The sequence below is a fragment of the Mus caroli genome, unplaced genomic scaffold, assembly GCF_978045245.1.
Source record: "Mus caroli unplaced genomic scaffold, Mus_caroli_1 scaffold_7, whole genome shotgun sequence".
NCBI lineage: Eukaryota > Metazoa > Chordata > Mammalia > Rodentia > Muridae > Mus > Mus caroli.
In genome coordinates, this window is record NW_028227262.1 from 145863219 (window position 1) to 145884178 (window position 20960).

The following is a 20960-nucleotide window of genomic DNA, read 5'->3' on the forward strand; positions in this document are numbered from 1 at the left end:
CCCCACCCCAAGGACACAGTGCCTGTAAATCTGCAAACTAAGTCTCAGGCTCTAACTATTAGAAATATGTTCAATTAAGTAGTTTCCACTTTGGGGAATCTCATCACTAATTGGGGCTTTAAATGAGGACCTATTTGCTCAAATCTACATGAAGACTTTTAAAGAAAGTAAGCTGAGACCAGGCTCTTTAAACCCTGAAACTGTGTTGTAACTGAGTGACACACACCCTTCAGCTTTTTTTTTTTTTTTTTACCCTTCAACTTTTGTTTGTTTGTTTGTTCTTTTGTTTGCTTGTTTAATACAGATGGACCTTATGGACTTCAGGTTAATTCTGATAAAGGGCTAAAAGTGGGAGAAGTATTCACTGTTGACCTGGGAGAAGCTGTCCTCTTTGACTGTTCAGCTGATTCTTATCCCCCTAACACCTACTCCTGGATCCAAAGATCTGACAATACTACCCATGTCATTAAGCATGGGCCTCGTTTAGAAGTTGCATCTGAGAAAGTGGCCCAGAAGACAGCTGACTACGTGTGCTGTGCTTACAACAACATCACCGGAAGACGTGATGAAACTCGATTCACAGTCATCATAACTTCCGTAGGTAAGTGTGCAAAAGGACAAGGCACACTAACTTCAGCTTCCCAAATGCCCGTGGATAAGAGAACATAATTGCTCTGTTGTTCAAATGGTCTTTTTCACAGTTAACTAAGCCATGGGTTTCGAGGCTCAAAGAATTAAAGCTTAAAACAAAATGGGGAGAAACTCAAATGCCAGCTGTGGGGAGCTATGAAGCGAGAGTCAGTAAATTACTTCTAAATGTGCATTATTGCTTTCCTGATTTTACAAGCAGGAGTATAGAATGAACTAGAGTGATCACTTAAGGGTTTATATATACTGTTAAATTAGGTTAGAAGAACGAACATGCAGGAGTTGGATCTTTGTTTTTCATTTTCCCACTCGCCCCTTGCTCTTCCCTGGTTCCTCTTCCTTTTTCACCCGGCATCCCTGAGACAGTCAGGAATATTTATCAGGCGCCACATTGGCTTGGAAAGAATTTTTCATAAGTCTATAAAATTCTTCATCCTCTTTAAAAATGCATCTTTAAAAATGCCATGACCCAAAATCTTAAGAATTGCAACTTGTTAGGGACATGTAGCCGTCTCCCAACCCATGAGCTTCTGTGTGGAGTATGGTTCTGTTCCCTGGTATGACTCCCTGTACACTTTTCCTCCGTCCCACAGAGTCATGGCACACTGGCCATCTTACTTCCTTATCTTCAAAGCTCCACGATTGTGACGAAGCCACCTCCTAGATGTCTCTCTCAGAAGTTCTAAAAGCAGGACATAGGTTCAAGCGAGCAGGACTGAACCATTTTCCTCCTCCCCACACCCATTCTGTCTGCATTCCCATGTTCTTTAAGTGAATCTCCCCATTCTCTACCAGCCGAGCAGAAAACTACCACCTCAATCTTGTCCCCTGCTCCTTACACCCCGTGCCACACTCGACCACCAAGTTCTATCTTTTCTACACTTCCAGCTCCCAATTCTCCTTTCTTCTGCTTTCTTTGTCTTACATTTTAATTTCTTTCCTCCTTTTCTCCTTCACCCTTTTCTTTCTAAAATCTATTATTTCTTCTATTACTATCAGTATCTTTGCAGACAGAAAAAAGACAAACAGGATCCAACTTGAAACAAAAGCCACAGTTTGAATAGGAGACAATGGTTTGGATGATTGTATTGGTAAAGGAATGAGCATGCAAAACATTACAACCATGAGTCCACCGGTTCCTTCCATTCTATATCCTTATCCTCAGTGCCTAGAACAGGACATATAACTTAAAGAAGCTCAGCACATTATATTCAATAAAAGAAACAGGAATAAAATATCTGTTTACTTGTTTATACATGTTATTTTAATCCTTAGACTAAACTCGCCATTTACAGTTATTTAGCTGCTTGCATTAAAATCACCTAGATAGTTTGTTTTTAAATATGCAGTTTCTCACTGGAGAGATGGCTTAGCACTTAAGAGTGTTGGCTGCTCTTCCAGAGGACCCATGTTCAATTCCCAGTGCCCATACTGCAGCTCACAGCTGTCTGTAACTCCTATTCTAAGGGTCCTGACACCCTCATACAAACATTCACGAAGGCAAAACACCAGTGCACATAAAATAAAAGGAAAGAAAAGAAAAACAAGCTGGGTGGTTGTGGTGCACACCTTTAATCCCAGCAGTTGGGAGGCAGAGATAGGCAGATCTCTGTGAGTTCGAGGCCACCCTGGTGTACAGAGCAAGTTCCAGGACAGCCAAGGCTGCACAGAGAAACCCTGTCTTAAGCCCCTCCCCAAAAAGGTATTTTCTCAAGTGGCTGAGGCAGGACAAATCCTCTGTCAGTTTCAAGACCAGCATACTGTATGATCTTGTCTAAAAAATAAACAGATAAGCAACTTGCTTTTTAAGACGCCACCTGAGACCAACTGGATCAGCAGCTCAAGCATACTCAGTACATTTGTGACAACTACTGTTTAAGACTTTTCCTTCCATTTAATTTTTAATTAATTAAAAAAGTCTTAGAGATTCACAAAGAGTCATAGAATTGTACACAGCCCACAAGTTGATGAAGAACTGTGTGTTCTCTTAGAACTCTTTGAGATTTAAGGTGACCATATTTGTAAGACCAAGTATATTGGGATTCATCCACTCTCTTGGTGAACATTTTTATGAGGATGATAACCCTACCTGGAGTACTGTTGTCCAGTAGAACTTAACACAATGAAGAAGCTGTTGAAGCATCACTTTCCAACATGGCAGCCACTAACCTTGCTTAGTTTTTCAGCAGTCCCAACATGGCTATGCGGCTGAGCACTGAAGTTTTAATATTATTTCACCTTTACTCATTTGAATTTAAATTATACATAGCTGCATTTTTTAGTGTCTTGTGTATTAGAGAAAAAAGCTACAAAAGTCTTACCTAAATTGTGCCTCATTGGAGTAATAAAAGGTAATATATTTTCCTTGTAGACCTTTTAAAGAATATGTGTTCAAAAAAATTAAAATTAGCACTTATTAATCCATTACATGACTCCTATTATGGGCCAAATAAGGGATAGTCACTGAAAATCAAATAACCCCTGATAAGAAACCCTGATCAAAATATAATATGCATACAACTAAAAAAAATCTTTTGCTTTATAATTTACTACATTTTTATAGGCTCAACCAGCTTTTACCACATAGCCATGTGGTAGTTTAAAGTGAGGTAAATGCACTCACTTTTGTGAGTGTGTTTGTGTGTGCGTGCATGTGTGTTTACCAAACTGTATCTGGAACTGTTTGGTGTCAATCTTGATAGCATGTTAGATGTGTTCTTTATGTTTGCTGTAAGTGAAAGTGTAGATATAATATGTGGTAAGATATTATGGTTGAGACTTCCCTACTTCTAAAACTTTCTACATTAATACTCAGCCAGTAAGTTTTCATATTAGAAGCCCTCAGTACTTGACTAAGATATTATTCCAAAGACAGCTACAGTCTTCATATCAGATCATTGTCTTTTGCAAAGTCTCTAAACCTGTTTGACCTGTCCAAAAGCTGGCACTTGTTATTGTTGTAAATAAGGAGAACAGGTGCTCAGTTTCCAGAGTGATCCAGGGTTGTCAAAATTAGTGGCCTCATTGTGGTTTTACCGAGCTGATTTCCAGTCCTCAGTCTTCACAGTCTTGACTCCAGCAACAGTAGAAAGAGGAAGAAAGTCAGTAGTGCCAATGTGATGTGCTGTGTTTAATGTTCCTGCTTCAAAATGAATGAATTACTTCAACGCAGATTAAGCATACATGAACTGACACATGATCATTGCTTACAAGGTCAGCTGAACACTTATGGAAAATTCACTCTGACACACAAGCTGAATTAAGACTTGTAGGGAATTTAAAATCATTTCTGAGGATGGGCTATTTGCCCTTAAGATGTTTCTAACACCAAAATGAAGTTTCATGTCCCCAGAGGCAAGTTGCAGGAAATAAATGAATCTCTTATTTTTAATGAGACAAAACTACATATCTGCTTTAATATCTCAGCAATAAGACGTAGAGGCAAAGGGACAGGGAGTCCAAGATGACTCCAGGGTCACAGACATGGAACAAAAATAACAAGGCAGGAAATAATCAAAACTTTTATTGGCAACTTTCAGTTAGGGAGAGGAGAGCTGGAAAATGTGACAATTTGCTCTCTGTCTTCAGCTTGTAGGAAGCAAGACAGATGGAGACTTCCACCTCTGCAGGCTGTGATTCACATCTAATTTGAGATATTATGAGTTGACCTTTCTGTAGCTCAGTGGAGATATCTAAAGAAAACAGAGGCAATTGGCAAAGTTACACTGCAAATGCATGACAAAATAACATCTGAATTAAAATCCTTTCTTTTTAACAATCTTAAGAACTCTATTCTTTTTAGGTCACTAAGCTATTGATGTGACTATTGTCCTTTTAATCAATACATATAGAATTGTGCATTTAAAGCAGTGTATATGCATTGGCTCTCATAGTAGTGATTTAGGTTCAGTTAATACTTTAAATATGGATATGTATTTAGAGAGGTTTCCTTTGAATAATTTTCTCAATTAATCTAGTACAAACATGTACATACTTTGCCCACAAAATGGACTATTCCCTACTAATAAGAAGCAATAAAATATATATATAGCTAAAAGTAATGTCTATTTGTTTCAAGGACATAATAGGTACTAAAATAATAAATTAGCAGTTATATTTAAAAAGTAATGATTTTATTACCTTAATTAAGGACTTTTTGAATACTGATATCCATATTTTAAAGTATTAACTAAACCTAAGTTACTATAATGAGATGCTTCACACACACACACACACACAGAGAAGGCAAATACCATTGCACTCTGGCTTTGGTAAATGAGCCCATTGTGTTTAAATAGTGGGGAGGATGGCGTGCTATGTACAAATGAATAGCATAAACTCTAAAACGTGTGTGTGTGTGTGTGTGTGTGTGAGAGAGAGAGAGAGAGAGAGAGAGAGAGAGAGAGAGAGAGAATATTTATGGAAATGTTGACATCTGCTTGGAATTTAAAGGCATATATATGAAAATATTCAAGTGTATAGTCACAAGTTCCTGAGGACATGTGGACATGGCTTAAATGGTATCTATAATAGATGCGTTTTAGATTTACATGTAATGTGGATCAATCAATCATTTCAAAATTATAATCCAAAACTTTTCATTACTATAAAGTAGGAAAGGATGCAAAATTGGAAGAGAAATTGATTATGCTCCCCCATTTAGCTATAAATTTCTCAACTCTGGGTCAGTGAAGAAACAGACTGAGATACAACTTTGATGTCTGAACCCTGAGACCTTTGCTGAAAGCTGCGTGAGAACCTACCACAGGCTAACTGTGTCTGTCAGGTGGGACCATGAGAAGTGTGCAAGTAATATAGCACTGAGTATGGCATCTTCATCTCCATAGGGGCATGGGGCAGCTGCCATAATTAGTGAACAGATTGGATGGAAGAGTTCTCAGGACTCCATTCGCATCTCAGAATAGACACACTGCCTATTTAGCATATGGCTGTCCTGTTCAGGGTACAGCCTCAAGCAGCAGGGTAGCGATACCATGGATACCACACCTCTTGCCCATATTTGCACTTAACATATTATTCCATTTTATTTGTTTGCTTAAGGAGGAGGCAAATACCATTTGCACTCTGGCTTTGGTAAATGAGCCCATTGTGTTTGAATAGTGGGGAGGATGGCATGCTATGTACAAATGAATAGCATAAACTCTGAAAGAAGCAAGAGGGGTGCTCTTCCAAATGCCCAGACCTGCATTACAGGTCCCAATATATTCTCTGAGCAATAAGACCAGAATTCCCCTACTCTCCTATTTTCAAGTTGGAATTCTAGAAACTCATCAATCAAAAACCATACTTGCTGAGATTTTGGCATGCATTCTAGACCAAGAAACAGGGACAAGATCAGGGAACCATGGCACTAGATGAGGGGACCAAGAACTATCATTCGTCTTCAGAAAGGGCCACACTCTTCCTCACTCCACAGGAGAGAGCACTGGCTTTCACTACGGGACTTATCACTGCAAGGTGGGTCACTGTTGCAGACAAATAGAAGACAACGGGAGAGAGGGAGAGAACCATAAAGAAGGAGTTGAAGGCTAGAAGAAAGCATGAGGAATGGGAAGGTTGTGGCCTCTGTGGGAGAGAATCTAAAATTTTTTTTTACTTAAGTACTTGTCCAAGTGGGAAAAATTTAAAAATGAAGGATAGGAGAAGGTGTGTCTTATGTATCTGAGACTAAGATGGCCAACGACTGTATGTTAAGCCTGTTGCCAAGCTTGACAACCATAGACGTAGTATCTGGCAATGATGGATGCCAGAGTGAATCCACCATAAGAAAGAGAAGCACTCTGACACAGACATCAGTGGCATATTTAATTTTAAGGAAAATTAAAAAAAAACAGCCAAGACTAAACTAAAATGTTTCCCTCATAATAATAATAATAAAAAAAAACTAGCACATGATTGCTTTTAAATGTTCTGAACTTTAGCAGGATGCTTATTGTGAGGTGAAAAGTTTGAGGGACCTGAACTTTGGTGTTAAGACTTGGAATTTTCTGGGGCTGGAGAGATGGCTTGGCTGTTAAGAACACTTGCTGTTTTTCCAGAGAACCCAAATTCAGATCAGAAAGCTTACAACTTCCTATAGTTCTTACTTCAGGGGATTTGATGCCCTTTACTGGCCTCCATGGACCAGAAATGGAGAAGTGGAATATATACTTACACACACACACACACACACACACACAGAAATAAATAAAAATAATAATTTTTAATTGGAATTTTCCAAGAGTCCATGCCAAAAGAAGGAAGAGGCTAGGGCCTTGGTACCAACCAGAGGGAGAACATGTCTCCTGGAAAACAGAGGGAGAACATGTCTCCTGGAAACCAAGAACATGTCTCCTGGAAAGAGGTTGTTCCTTACAACATAATCCTTTTTGATTTTGGTGAATTCTTGTATCTGTAGTCAAACTAAGGTGACATTCAGCCACAATATGGCAAAAAAAATAGACTTCAAATAAATGTTTGATTAAGATCCAGTTCAGCAGAGAAATTGATTGCATCCTGATGAACAATCAGGTATTTATATGGGCATTAGTGAATAGTTAACAGAATCACAGTGGCCCCAAAATGGCACAGAAATTTTCATAACAAGAAACATCCTTGCTTACAGACCTAAAGAGGATAAGAGAGCAGTGTATGGTCAAATGAGATGGGATAGCATGGGTTCCATAACCTGCCTATTACAGTTTGCTATATACCAGCTATGCTACAGCAGGAAAAGATAAGACATTTGTAAATGATAATATTCTACCGGGAACACTGCATAGCTCTGTATTGAGAAAAGGAGATGGGTAAGGGCTTAAATTTATTTTAACTCCTGAGGCACTAACAGAACCTTTATGGAGGAAGAAGAGGTTGCAGGCTAGGCATTCCTTCAAGAACCAAGTAGCCACTAAGTTACTGACTACACACAGATTCTATGTCTGAAGTGGGAGTGGCATTACAGTTGTTGAATTATGATTTCAGAGCACATCAGTCTCAGTAGACAGGCGACTTCCATGACTCATTAATTTCTCACTGATATCAGAGCTGCATGTTAAAGATTACAACTACCTCCTCCTATACAGTTTAATACATGATTAAACATATCATAGTCCAGGGCTGGTATTAACATCACTATAGTCAATACATTGTATAAACAGCATTGGAAGGAAGCAAAATGAAATATTAAAAGCCTGGGATTATCCCCACCACGATAACCTAAATGACTTTTGTAAGCCTCAACTTCCTCATCTAAGAGGGGTAATATAATTGCTCTCTAATAAGATTGCCAAGGCAATTTAGCAGTTACTATGGACCATGCATCCCTAGCACAGAGTTTGGTATACTGTAAGCACTTAGCATATGTATTACAGCTATTAGCACCATACACAATACATTTCTAGTAACAAAAGGAACTTTGCAGGGATTTTACATTTACATTGTCTTGGTCAAGTGTGAGGTGTGTGTGTGTGTGTGTGTGTGTGTGTGTGTGTGTGCGCATGTGTGTGCACGTGTGTGTGTGTGTGTGTGTGTGCATGTGTGTGTGTGAGTGTGTGTGTATGCTCATGTTTCACAACGCACATGTGGAGAACAGAAAAACATTTTCAGGAGACAAGTTTCCCCTTCCACACTGGATTCTGGTATCAAACTCGGGTAAGTCTTCAAGTTCTTCAAGTTTGTACTTTTACCATCTGATGGGCTTGACTTTAAATATTTTATTGAGATTAGCACGCACATGTTATTTGGGATATTGGCATTTCTTGATTTGTTAAAAAAAAGTAGTAAGGTATATTTGGGATAAGTGCTTTTCCTCTCATATCCTTAAATATATACCATTATATCCCTGAGAGGGTCACACCCTTGACTCTTGCTAAAGCAGTGAGACTGGAGGACAGAGAACATCCTGCATCTGATGGTGTAGGGACAAAGAGCTGAAACATTTATGGGAAGGTAGTAGTGCATCATGTCAGCATTTCCCAGGTAACCAGCCATATCTCCAATCACAAATATCCTCAGGAAGTTTGGGGTTTAAGTCTTAAGTCAATTTATCCCACCCATTGCGGGGATGAAGGAAAGAAAAGGAGATGGAGAGTGAAAGGCAATGGTGTCTATATAAGTAGAGAATAGCCTAAACAATTCAGATGATTTAGTAATTTATTGCTATTTTTTTAGGACTGGAGAAGCTTGCACAAAGGGGAAAATCCCTGTCCCCATTAGCAAGTATAACTGGAATATCACTGTTTTTGATTATATCCATGTGTCTTCTTTTTCTGTGGAAAAAATATCAACCTTACAAAGGTAGGTTGAAAACAGAAAAAAAATTATACATTTTACAAACATAAAAAATCTAAAAAAATACTTTACTGAGTTTTCACCTTTCTTTTACCTTTAGCTATAAGACAGAAGCTGGAAGGCAGGTAAGGTATATGTTTCTATGAAAATAACTTTTTAGAAATTTCCTCTTAGCTATAACCCTTGATTAATGCCTCTGTTTGTCTTTTCAGACCAGAATCAGAATACAGAAAAGCTCAAACATTTTCAGGTAATGGCCACACTGGAGAGGAGTGTTGTCCGTAGTGGTGTATATTAGTTGTCAGTGTTTCCTGCTGATATTTACAGATAACACTGGCAATGTAATGGAATTAAAAGAAGCCAATATTAGCACAACCATGATCCGTACATTGTTCAGTGTCTTCCCTTTACCTGTGTGTACACCACACAGGTCTGTAAGATAAGCTAGGGAAGGACCATCCACTCAATTTACAGACAAAGTAAAGGAAGATCAGAGTTCTGCTCCATTCTCACTCATTAGTCCTCTTATCATTGGTCTGTAAGAGCAAAGGAGGACTTTCGTAGCTTCTGGAGGACATACAAAGCTTCCTATCCTAAGGAGAGGAAGAAATTGAGGTATGATCAGGCCGGGCTGTCTCCTTTGTCTCTACCCGCAACCTTCATTGTTGACTCTATACTGAGCTATTCTTAGTTAACAATGGAGCTTTGTAGTGTCAGTGAGAGCCAGGTTTTGGTTCTCTATATCTAACATATATCCTTGGAAGATTATTTTTCTTGGCCTTAAATTCCTTATCTATTTAACAGAGATAAAAACTTCCTCCTGGCGCTGCTATGAGAAGTAAAATAAGATGATATGAAGAGCCTAATGTGACTCTTAATGAAAAGAAAAAAAGAGTTAATCCTCTTATCTAGTCCTTGCTTGCTTACAATAATTGGGTGTCATGGAGGGGAAGGGTCCTAAGCCCATCTGGCTCCTCCCAGCTACTTCCCTCCTCCTCATTTCCAAGATAAAGGCTGATTGATATTGTGCAGCAACTTTTTTTTTTTCATGTCAATTAGCTATTGGTAATCTATTGAAGCTCATTAGATATTACAGGTGGATCAAAAGTTGCTGTGACCTCCAGGCTAAGGCCTTAGTGTTCTTGAAGCCCCAGTCTTGTCCACATACGTGTATTTGAACATGTAACACAATATCCCCACAGGAGACTTTAGGGATAATTGGTCAGGTTCAGTTTAATTTTTTTTTCTCTTAAGAAGGACTTATTCCCCAAACAATTTAATGCCTATAATGACCATATGGGACTAGGATCTATGAAATGGTCTCATGCAAATATCACTTTAAGAAGCAGACAATAAAGAAAAGTTCTTTGGCTATTCCTAAGGAAACAAAAGCAAATGCATGAAAATGTAAGTATTGGAGGGAAGCTTTGCTTCTGTAAGTTGTTGTCCTGCTTTTCCTTTCAGGCCATGAAGATGCCCTGGGTGACTTCGGGATCTATGAGTTTGTGACTTTTCCGGATGCATCTGGTGTTTCCAGGGTTGGTTTTCCTAGTGGTTGATTAAACAGAGATGTAAGCCTCATTCATTTAAGAACTAGGGCAGTGGTGTCCAATGGCTTCGCTCGCCCTTGCTGCATTTCACAGTGTTGATTCACTGGACAGTGAGATTTGTGGAGCTAAAGCATTTTTCTTCTCTTATAGAGACAGTAAAGCTGTCAGAAATAAGGAGAAGCACTCTTCCTGGTACAGTCTATGAATAGAGAACTAGCTAGGTTGAATATATAGAGAAAAGAAGGATGGAGGGCTCACAGTTTCTGGCTTAAGTTATCCCTGTTGCCTAGGTGACCTCAGCCCTTCACTTTGCAGAACTCACTATATCCCTTGGCCCCCTCCTTTTCTGCCTCATAACCTCAATAGCGTTTCAGAGACATTCATTTGATCCTATCCTTGAAGGTACTTGTCTATTATATGATAACTCATAACGGAGTTATCATATAATACAAACCTACTAATATACAAGTATACAGTTTAAAGGTTCAATCCTTTAAAAAGGTGGGGGCTTTTATAGTTGAAACCATTTATATTCAGGCAATCTCTTCAAAAAATTGTAGATTATCAATTTCAAGCAGAATGTGCCTCTGAACTCTTAGCTCATGAGCACTCACGGATGTGTAAAGGACTGGCTTTTCTTCTGTCTCCTCATTCCTCTGTAATAGTCCACTTATGGATGGAACCAGAAATGGATTGCTTGCTTCTGGCTTCTTCTTTCTTCCATTTTTTAGAAGAGAACTATTTGCCATTCGGAAATAGCCCCTTTGTTCTAAGCATTCTGTCACCCTGTGTGCTTCATCCAATGAGTTTCCTGGCCACAGACTTTATTTCAGAAATGTCCTGTGAGTAATGGAGAGGGGTTGATTGGATTTTGCCCTCCTGAGAGTAAGTAGCTCTCATGCTGCCATAGATGAGGAGAGACGCACCTGACAATGAAGTGCCAGTGCCCCCTTTGATGCAGGATGGTGTCACACCTCCAGAACCAAATAAGACAAAATAAACATGTGATTGATCTGTTAGCTATAAGGACTTTTGTAGTGCTTTGACAAACCCTTCTAAGGTGTAGCTTCAAAGCTTAGAGCAGGAGACTGAAGAAGTAAATGGACATACCGAACTTTGAAATGTAGAATGTCTTTACTTTAAAAAAAAATCACACATATATTCCTAATGGATCATTATTAAGGAGTGAATGGTGACTAATACTAAGAATGGGGTATTGATTGTACACAGACTGGAGCACTAATTGAAGCCCTCTACTGACCCCAAGTACTTTAGTGTCCGTGGTCTTGAAGCAGACAAGCCTGCCCCTGAGTGGCATCTCAGAAGCAATGCTTGAACTCTGTAACACATAGCAGAACTTGATTTGGAGCCATGCTCATTCTTGAATCAGAAATGTGTGAGAATTCCTCTGACCACCTTAATTGGCCATGTCAGGTGCTTTGGGGATGAGGTGAGAAACCAGAAGGAACAGCCAAAGTAGGAGAGTGAGGGTAGGGATACGTGGGAGAGGAGCTGAGTGAGAAGAAGCCAGAATGCCATTTGCACGTGAAGATGGACAGTCCAAGGCAATGATCCTAAGAAGAAAACAACTACCAATAAAAGAAATATTCTCAAAAGTGTCATTAAGAGGAGAAATAAGTTTAATTATTAATTTATTTGCATCTTAAAAATCAAAACAGTCTCTTTGGTTATTGTAGTACATATAAGATGGATCGTTCTCCCTTTACCTGATGTGTCCTTTGTTAACCATTTAGCACCTCTCCAGGAGTTGGACAGAGGACAAATGCATAACATTAACAAATTTGCTGCCATTCAATATTAGATCATATATGTTAGCATACATCTACCATAGCCCCTGACCACCTTCATCCCAAGGAAAATGAAGATGTAGTCTCAATTATAAATTCTATGGAAATCTCAACCCAAAATGACTGGAGAAGTCATAGCCTGTGGCCATAATGCTTCCCTTGAGAACTTTATTTAGTAAGAGGAATGAAAATTGATTCCAAAACCACATAGCATTAAGGCATCCCAACACAGAAAACATTCCTTAGTGTCACCCCCTTCACTGGGGAGGATACTGTGTAAACAGGAAGGACTGCAGGTAGATAGAAGAGTGGTTAAAAGAGAGGCGAGTGGAAAGGAAGACCAGACAGACAATAAACTGGAAGGCAGTGTTTGCAGAAAGAAAGAAATTTCAAACTATGAGGAGCGTGAGGAAAGCACAAGTTTCAACAAAACATGTTATGTTTTTTACCAGATAAGTACACTATATCCTTCTCTTGTTCAGCTAAGCCTGTAGTCTCCAGAGCCATCACCACAGTAAGACCAACGCATCACCCTTTGCCCCTTTACTCTCTGGAAGTATGATGACGACTTTTGGCTTCATGTTATCCTTTCAGAAAAGTCATACTGGCTTGTGTAATTGCCAAAAAGAGCAGTTAAGATACAGTGTTTTATATGTGCTTTCTGGTTCTAAACTGTTAAGCTGTTGTTTGTTGCTGTTTTGTTTTAATTCCTCCTTTTGCTACTTTTCTCCCTATCGTTTTGCTGCCGGATAGTTTGCATATTTTTTCTTAAGTGATGAAATAAGTGGATGGTTTGTCTAGCTCCTCCTGGAATAACATAATGTGAGTGCAGGAAGTAGCATTCCAGAGGTGGCGAGCATCTGTTCTCCATCTTTCACACTACTGAGTGTTTCGTGATAATCTAGGGCTAAGTTTTGTCTATTAATGTGCTGTGTTTTCTAGATGTCAAGTAGGTCTTCCCCTGCCTCTGATGGTGTAACAGGGCAAGATATTCACGGAACAATTTATGAAGTCATTCAGCATATCCCAGAACAACAGCAAGAAAATACAGAGTAAGTACGAGTGTGTATGCTGGGTGCAATGGAGGCTCTCAGACGTCAGCAGCTGCATTTCCAAAAGCTCCAAAAATATTAAAAGAGGAAACTATAGTTTCCAAACATGTGAAATTCTTCAAGATACATCCTCCTGTGAAACTAGTTTGAAAAATGAAACAGGCAAGTGTAGAAATACCATGTAGAGCAATGCACATGGGCAGGTAGGTAGACAAGAGGCAGAACTCTGGAATGACCTGTCTGCTGCATATGTTTCTCCTTACCAATGTGTCTCTAAGGAATCCACATCAGGGTGTGAAAGGCTCAATCAGGCCAGTGCTCAAACAGCCTTAATTATCCTCATGACCTTTCAGTGACCATAGCAACTTTATAGCCACAATGCTCTGTCAGTAATTATAATACCAGGCAAGAAGGCTACCAGGGGAGAATGGCCCAGTCAACATCAAAGGCCCAACATGTTTACATTCAAGGCTGACTATTTCCAACTGCATAGGACTGGTCCCTCTGAGAACAAAACCTGTGTTGAGGCCAAAGGCAGCAAACCACTTAGCCAGTTAAGCTCAGGGCTGTTACTAGATCTGCCTCTTCTTTGCCATGGGGAAGCTAAGCCACAGTCTTGAAATAATGAAACCAAGCTCTGTTTGTGTGTGTGTAGCTGCCTGCAGGCCTAACTGCCAAAGTCCCCTTCCACTCCTCCTTTAGCTGTCATTTGTTGACTCTGAGAAGAACATCAATAACCTCTTCTCTTCAGGCAAGTGGAGCAGCCCCAGCAAAGTAATTACTGCTCATTTCTGGGCAAACATTGAAAACAACTGCTTGGCGGAGTCCAAGAGTGCATTGAAAAACCATCTAATGGAGAAAACCAGGGACAATGCTGTGGTTTTATGGCTAAGTATGTGACAAGAAACGCCAGAGAGCCCAATCAGAGAAAACACTCTCAAAGTCAGAGAGAGAAAAAAACAATTCCTAGTAGAACCAAGAATTTCTGGTTTGAAAATTTAAAAACGTTTTGGTTTGAAGCAATATATTAAAAGGGTTACATACAGTACAAGAAGGAGACACAATAACATAGTTTTTGAAAAAGAAAACACTAAAGGGACAGACAGCTGGTCTCTTTACTTTCTGGAGCAGGAAGCAAGGGAGTGTTTCTGTCTTCATTTTTTTCTCTTTTCTTCTTTGATTGATACTTATTGACTGTGCATAGTTATGGGGTACAAAGTAATATTCTGTCCCAGGTATACGTTGCACAATCTAGCACTATTTCTGATACTATGTATGCTGTGTAAGATTGAATCCAGTGAAATAAATAAAGAAAGAAAGAAAGAAAGAAAGAAAGGAAGAAAGAAAGAAAGCAGAATAAAGTAAAAGAGTTCATTTTCATCTCAAAGAAATGAATTTCTTTTTTTAAAAAAAAGTTTCAAAAATCCTTCTTTGTCAATAGATATCTGTCTGAAATGAACAAAATCTTTAAAAATCCTTGGCCCATTTTTTCAGGTGCTCCTCAGCCATTCGAAATTCCTCAGGTGAGAATTCTTTGTTTAGCTCTGAGCCCCATATTTAATGGGGTTATTTGATTTTCTGGAGTCTACCTTCTTGAGTTCTTTATATATATATTGGATATTAGTCCCCTCTCTGATTTAGGATAGGTAAAGATCCTTTCCCAATCTGTTGGTGGCCTTTTTGTCTTATTGAGGGTGTCTTTTGCCTTACAGAAGCTTTGAAGTTTCATGAGGTCCCATTTGTCAATTCTCGATCTTACAGCTCAAGCCATTGTTGTTCTATTCAGGATTTTTTCCCCTGTGCCCATATCTTCGAGGCTTTTCCCCACTTTTTCCTCTATAAGTTTAAGTGTCTCTGGTTTTATGTTGAGTTCTTTGATCCACTTAGATTTGACCTTAGTACAAGGAGATAGGAATGGATCAATTCGCATTCTTCTACATGATAACCACAAGTTGTGCCAGCACCATTTGTTGAAAACGCTGTCTTTTTTCCACTGGATGGTTTTAGCTCCCTTGTCAAAGATCAAGTGAGCATAGGTGTGTGGGTTCATTTTTGGGTCTTCAATTCTATTCCATTGGTCTACTTGTCTGTCGCTATACCAGTACCATGCATTTTTTTTTTATCACAATTGCTCTGTAGTAAAGTTTTAGGTCAGGCATGGTGATTCCACCAGAGGTTCTTTTATCCTTGAGAAGAGTTTTTGCTATTCTAGGTTTTTGGTTATTCTAGATGAATTTGCAGATTGCTCTTTCTAATTCGTTGAAGAATTGAGCTGGAATTTTGATGGGGATTGCATGGAATCTGTAGATTGCTTTTGGCAAGATTGCCATTTTTACAATGTTGATCCTGCCAATCCATGAGCATGGGAGATCTTTCCATCTTCTGAGATACTCCTTAATCATCAGGGAAATGCAAATCAAAACAACCTTGAGATTCCATCTCACACCAGTCAGAATGGCTAAGATCAAAAATTCAGGTGACAGCAGATGCTGGCAAGGATGTGGAGAAAGAGGAACACTCCTCCATTGTTGGTGGGATTGCAAGCTGGTACAACCACTCTGGAAATCAGTCTGGCTGTTCCTCAGAAAATTGGACATAGAACTACCGGAGGATCCCACAATACCTCTCCTGGCCATATATCCAGAAGATGTTCCAACCGGTAAGAAGGACACATGCTCCACTATGTTCATAGCAGCTTTATTTATAGTAGCCAGAAGCTGGAAAGAACCCAGATGCCCCTCAACAGAGGAATGGATACAAAAAAATGTGGTACATTTACACAATGGAGTACTACTCAGCTATTAAAAAGAATGAACTTATGAAATTCCTAGGCAAATGGTTGGACCTGGAGGGCATCATCCTGAGTGAGGTAACCCAATCACAAAAGAACTCAAATGATATGTACTCACTGACAAGTGGATATTAGCCTAGAAACTTAGAATACCCAAGATATAAGATACAATTTGCAAAACACATGAAACTGAAGAAGAACGAAGACCAAAGTGTGGACACTTTGAAGACCAAAGTGTGGACACTTTGCCCTTCTTAGAATTGGGAACAAAACACCCATGGAAGGAGTTACAGAGACAAAGTTTGGAACTGAGACAAAAGGATGGACCATCTAGAGACTGACATATCCAGGGATCCATCCCATAATCAGTCTCCAAACGCTGACACCATTGCATACACTAGCAAGATTTTGCTGAAAAGACCCTGATATAGCTGTCTCTTGTGAGACTATGCCAGGGCCTAGCAAACACAGAAGTGGATGCTCACAGTCAGCTATTGGATGGATCACAGGGCCCCCAATGGAGGAGCTAGAGAAAGTACCCAAGGAGCTAAAGGGATCTGCATCCCTATAGGTGTAACAACATTATGAACTAACCAGTACCCTGGAGCTCTTGACTCTAGCTGCATATGTAGCAGAAGATGGCCTAGTTGGCTATCACTGGAAGGAGAGACCCATTGGACATGCAAACTTTATATGCCCAAGTACAGGGGACCTCCAGGGCCAAAAAGTGGGAGTGGGTGGGTAGGCGGGGGGGGGGGGGGAGGTATGGGGGACTTTTGGGATAGCATTGGAAATGTAAATGAGGAAAATACCTAATACAAATTTTTAAAAACATCCTTGGCCCAATAAAAGTGTATTTCAGGAACAATTTCTGATGGTTGAAAACAAAGCAGAATGGTTTCCCAAGGAAAGAACTATTTGTAAATTGTCACTGAGGACATGAGGCTGGAATAGGCAGTCACCCTAGGAGCTTAGCTCCTCCTTGATCCAATCCTACTGCTTACACTCCACCCTGCCTCCCCAGACCCCCAAACCTACTCACAGATCCCGTCCAGTTTCCTGTCTTCCTGAGACTTGTTCATCTGTTTGGTTCTCTGTGTGTCTTCCAGTGACTTTCTCTCCCCTTAGCCTTTGAGTTTGCCCTCTTTTCAGACAAAACCCTATTTCCCTCCTTTTATACTTTCTTTTTAAAAGATGTGAAAGGAAACAGCACCTCTACTGCACCAAATAATACATCATCCCTTTAACTCAAATAACAAACCATCCCTTTAACTCATGAATCAGTAAGTTCAGAAAGTTTGTTTTTGACACAGATTTATTCTACCTATTCCAAATTTTTTTTTGGAAAAAATAAATCAAATAGTTTGTGTCTTTTCATCAAAAACTTGTTTTGTACTTATTTACATAAATCCAAAACTATTTCTAGGGTCTTTGCTGTCTCCTGGTAAGAAGGATTCAGTAATGCCCAGTCATGTAAGGATTTCACAACTTCGTAGACTCCATTTTGCTTAACAAAATCCTTTCATAAAATATACATTCTTTCAAGAATAAATGTTGGCTGTAGATGAGACAATTTTTGTTTCCTGATTGCTTATGATTTTCTCTATGTCCTATTAAATTTGAAGATTTTATTTTGAATAGGAGGTTGCTGGCTCTTCCCTGTCCCCCATTCCCAAAGTGAATTAGCTAGCTCCAAGGGAAGAATTCTAATTTACTGCTTTCTCTCCCCTTTATTGAGTCTTTTCTGAGTTAAGAATGTTGGCTAAGTAATTGTATTCTTTGATCCTTAGACTGTTTTTTTTTTTTTTTTTTGAGTACATGTGACTGGTAGAACCTTGAATTGCTGTTTAATAAATGAGTAAATTGGTCTGTATTCATAAGCTAGTACTCAGTCAATGATTTGTTTGTTGAATACAGAGTCATTTACTGAAATACTGTTTATTGATACTATTAAACCATCTTGGCCCAGGGTTTTTGAACCCATTGTTGATTATTAGTATCTTTTTAGGATTTTTGTTCAATATTTTGCACAATATATTTTGATGGGATTTTTTCCAACTTTTTCTAGATTCTCTCCACCTACTTACACACCCAAACCCATCATGTTCTTTCTCTAAAAAAAAAAAAAAGTCAAAACAGACAAAAAAAGAAAAAAAAGATGGAAAATCAATAAGACCAAATAAAAAAATAAAGGACCAAATGAATACAAAGAAAATACTAGCTTTTGTGATGGCCAACTACTCCCGGGTCTGGGTCTGTGGCCTGTCCTGGGGTATGGTTAATATAACCAGTGACTCTATTGGAGAAAACTGATTTTCCATTTCCCAGCTAGTATCAACTGCAAATAGCTTGTTAGAGGTGGGGTTTTGAATGTACTTCCTGGGCTCAGTGCTGGGATGCCATGTGCTTGGAGCCTGTGCAGAACTGTGCGCTGTTCCAGACTATGTGAGTTCATATATGTATCAGTCCTGTTGTATCTGGAGGTGTAGTTTCTCTGGCGTCTTCTACCACTTTTGGCTTTCAGAATTTTTGTGTCCCCTCTTTAGTTCTCTGTGTCTGGAGAGGAGGGGTTTGATAAAGACATTCCATGTAGGGCTGAGTTCTCAAACTCTTTTACTCTCTGTACAATGTCCAATTGTGGATCTCTTTGTCAATTACCATCTACTGCAAGGGGAAGCGTCTCTGGTAAGGGTTGAGCAATGTTCTGGAGTACATATATATCGATATATCATCAGGATTAATTTCATTGCTGTGTTCCTTTAACAGAATTATGGTAGTAGGTTTTCCTCTAGGTCCATTACCTATATTGTCTCAGAATCTTGGCTACTTCAGCAACATCAAGTAAGGGTTTTGTCTCATGGAGTGAGCCTTAAACCCAACCAAAATGTGGTTGGTTACTCACATGGTTATTATTACCTTGAAAACAAGACATTTAGATAATTAATCCTTGAGTCCGAAAATGTAATTGACTACAAGAGGATCATTTGCCCTTTACTCTATTGACTAATAAGTATAGTTTTCTTGAATCAGCTCAAAACACTCACATTCTTCATCTTCACAGCTATGAAAAGGAGTAAAATAATTAAGGTTCCTTTACCCATAAAACTAGAAATCTACAAAACAACGTGTCTTATGTATTTCTTCCCCAGGTGAGATTCCATGGGCAAAATAGTATACTGGAGTAAAATCAAGAAGAAACATTTTGAAAGGAAACATCTGGAATCTGTGAAAAATAAAATCGTAGCAACCTTCAGTTACGTCTTAATGCAGAGTAGAGGCGCCTGTGCAGATTGAAGGTTGGTTTTCTGACATGCGCAATGGGCTGTTTGACAGAGGAACACCGTAGGAATATTCTTCCGTGGACAGATTATTACCCAGACTGAGAGGAAGAAGAGAACGAAGCTCCCCAGTTACTTGCTACTGAAAGTTCCAAGCGTTCCAATTGGGGCTCGCCCATGCTCCTCCACTCGGATCAGCGAAGCACTGCCCTGTGCCACCTGCAAACTCGGAGGTTTCACCTTGGTAGATGTTCGCAATAAGCTTTGTTTTATTAAGTGCTCATTACTGTTATGAAAGTAAAACAACCTTTTTTTTTTCTTTTGTCCCAAATTGATTTCTTGTTTGTGTCAAAAAAAATTAAGTATGCTTAACACAGAGGTAAGACTGTGCCTTTTCCCTGGCTCTCAGTGAACGTTGGTATCAACAGTGTATTTGGAAAGACAGGCAAAATGTGTAAGGAAATGGATTGTTAAAATCTCATTTTGATTTTTGTTAAAAGAAAGAGAAAATTGAAATAAAGTATTCTGTTTGCCTTTTTACATTTCACTGATTCTTTAGATAGTAAAGTCTTACTTTTAAGTAAGATTGAAGAATTAAGATATTTTATTATTAATTTCCAGTATGTAAAATGGACATTATGAAAAATTATTAAAATCAAAGCCTATTCCTTTTTTATTTTATGCAGAAAAAAAAAACATAATAGAATTTATTTTTTAAAAACTATTTGAAGTGAACCACTATGCAACCCTGTTCCACATTTTCACGACTATATATGGTGCAAGCAAAACCATACTGAGACTCACGGCTCCTTCTGTCTTCTAACTCTAGTGCACTCACAGATCTTTCTGATGAAAAAGTCAATTCTTGCTACCACAAATACTTTCTTTTGTACTTAGTAAACACATGAACTACTCTGACTAGAAAATGATTTTATGGTCACCATAAACATATGCATACAGTGTTTGCAGAACACTGGCTCCCACACAATTAAAGTCCCTGTCTTACCTTTCAGAAACAACCTGTCAGCATTTCCCTGCATTACTCATATGTGGGCCATACCCCTTCAAGTCCTAGCAACGGGCTCATACAAATGTGTAGATTATAAGGTCAAATGTAGCTCGACGAAAATAAAGTTGTGACAAGAAACAGATGAGAGAGATACAATGAGAGATGGAGTGAAAGCAGAAGAGAGGTTGCGAAAGGTAGGCTGAATTCCCCTTCTGTGAGTGTTATGTGACCAAGCTCAAGAGACAAATGCAGGTGTGTCTCATGATGGCCATCGTTCACTGCCTGTGATTTCTTCCTTCCTTCCTTTTTTCCTTCCTTCCTCTCTTTCTTTCTTTCTTTTTTAAGATTTATTTATTTATTATATGTAAGTACACTGTAGCTGACTTCAGACACTCCAGAAGAGGGAGTCAGATCTCGTTACGGATCACGTGGTTGCTAGGATTTGAACTCGGGACCTTTGGAAGAGCAGTCTGGTGCTCTTACCCACTGAGCCATCTCACCAGCCCCTGTGATTTCTTAAAAGCTATGAGCAGTT

General features: G+C 39.1%; 1 protein-coding gene across 4 annotated transcripts in view; it reads left to right on the forward strand.

Moving 5' to 3' along the window:
- Hepacam2 (HEPACAM family member 2) overlaps window positions 1-19917 on the forward strand; it is a 36941-nt gene extending 17024 nt beyond the window's left edge. For 2 of the 4 annotated variants that reach the window (XM_085839746.1, XM_085839748.1), the window contains exons 4-10: window positions 305-601; window positions 8818-8943; window positions 9038-9062; window positions 9150-9187; window positions 10402-10475; window positions 13238-13347; window positions 19288-19917. In XM_085839746.1, coding sequence (XP_085695872.1) covers window positions 305-601; window positions 8818-8943; window positions 9038-9062; window positions 9150-9187; window positions 10402-10475; window positions 13238-13347; window positions 19288-19291 — 674 coding nt within the window. In that variant the 3' untranslated portion in view covers window positions 19292-19917. Of the gene's footprint in view, window positions 1-304; window positions 602-8817; window positions 8944-9037; window positions 9063-9149; window positions 9188-10401; window positions 10476-13237; window positions 13352-19287 lie in introns of those variants that run through there. The other 2 variants (XM_021165791.3, XM_021165792.2) reach the window with 1 other exon arrangement.
- Window positions 19918-20960: the final 1043 nt, after the last annotated feature.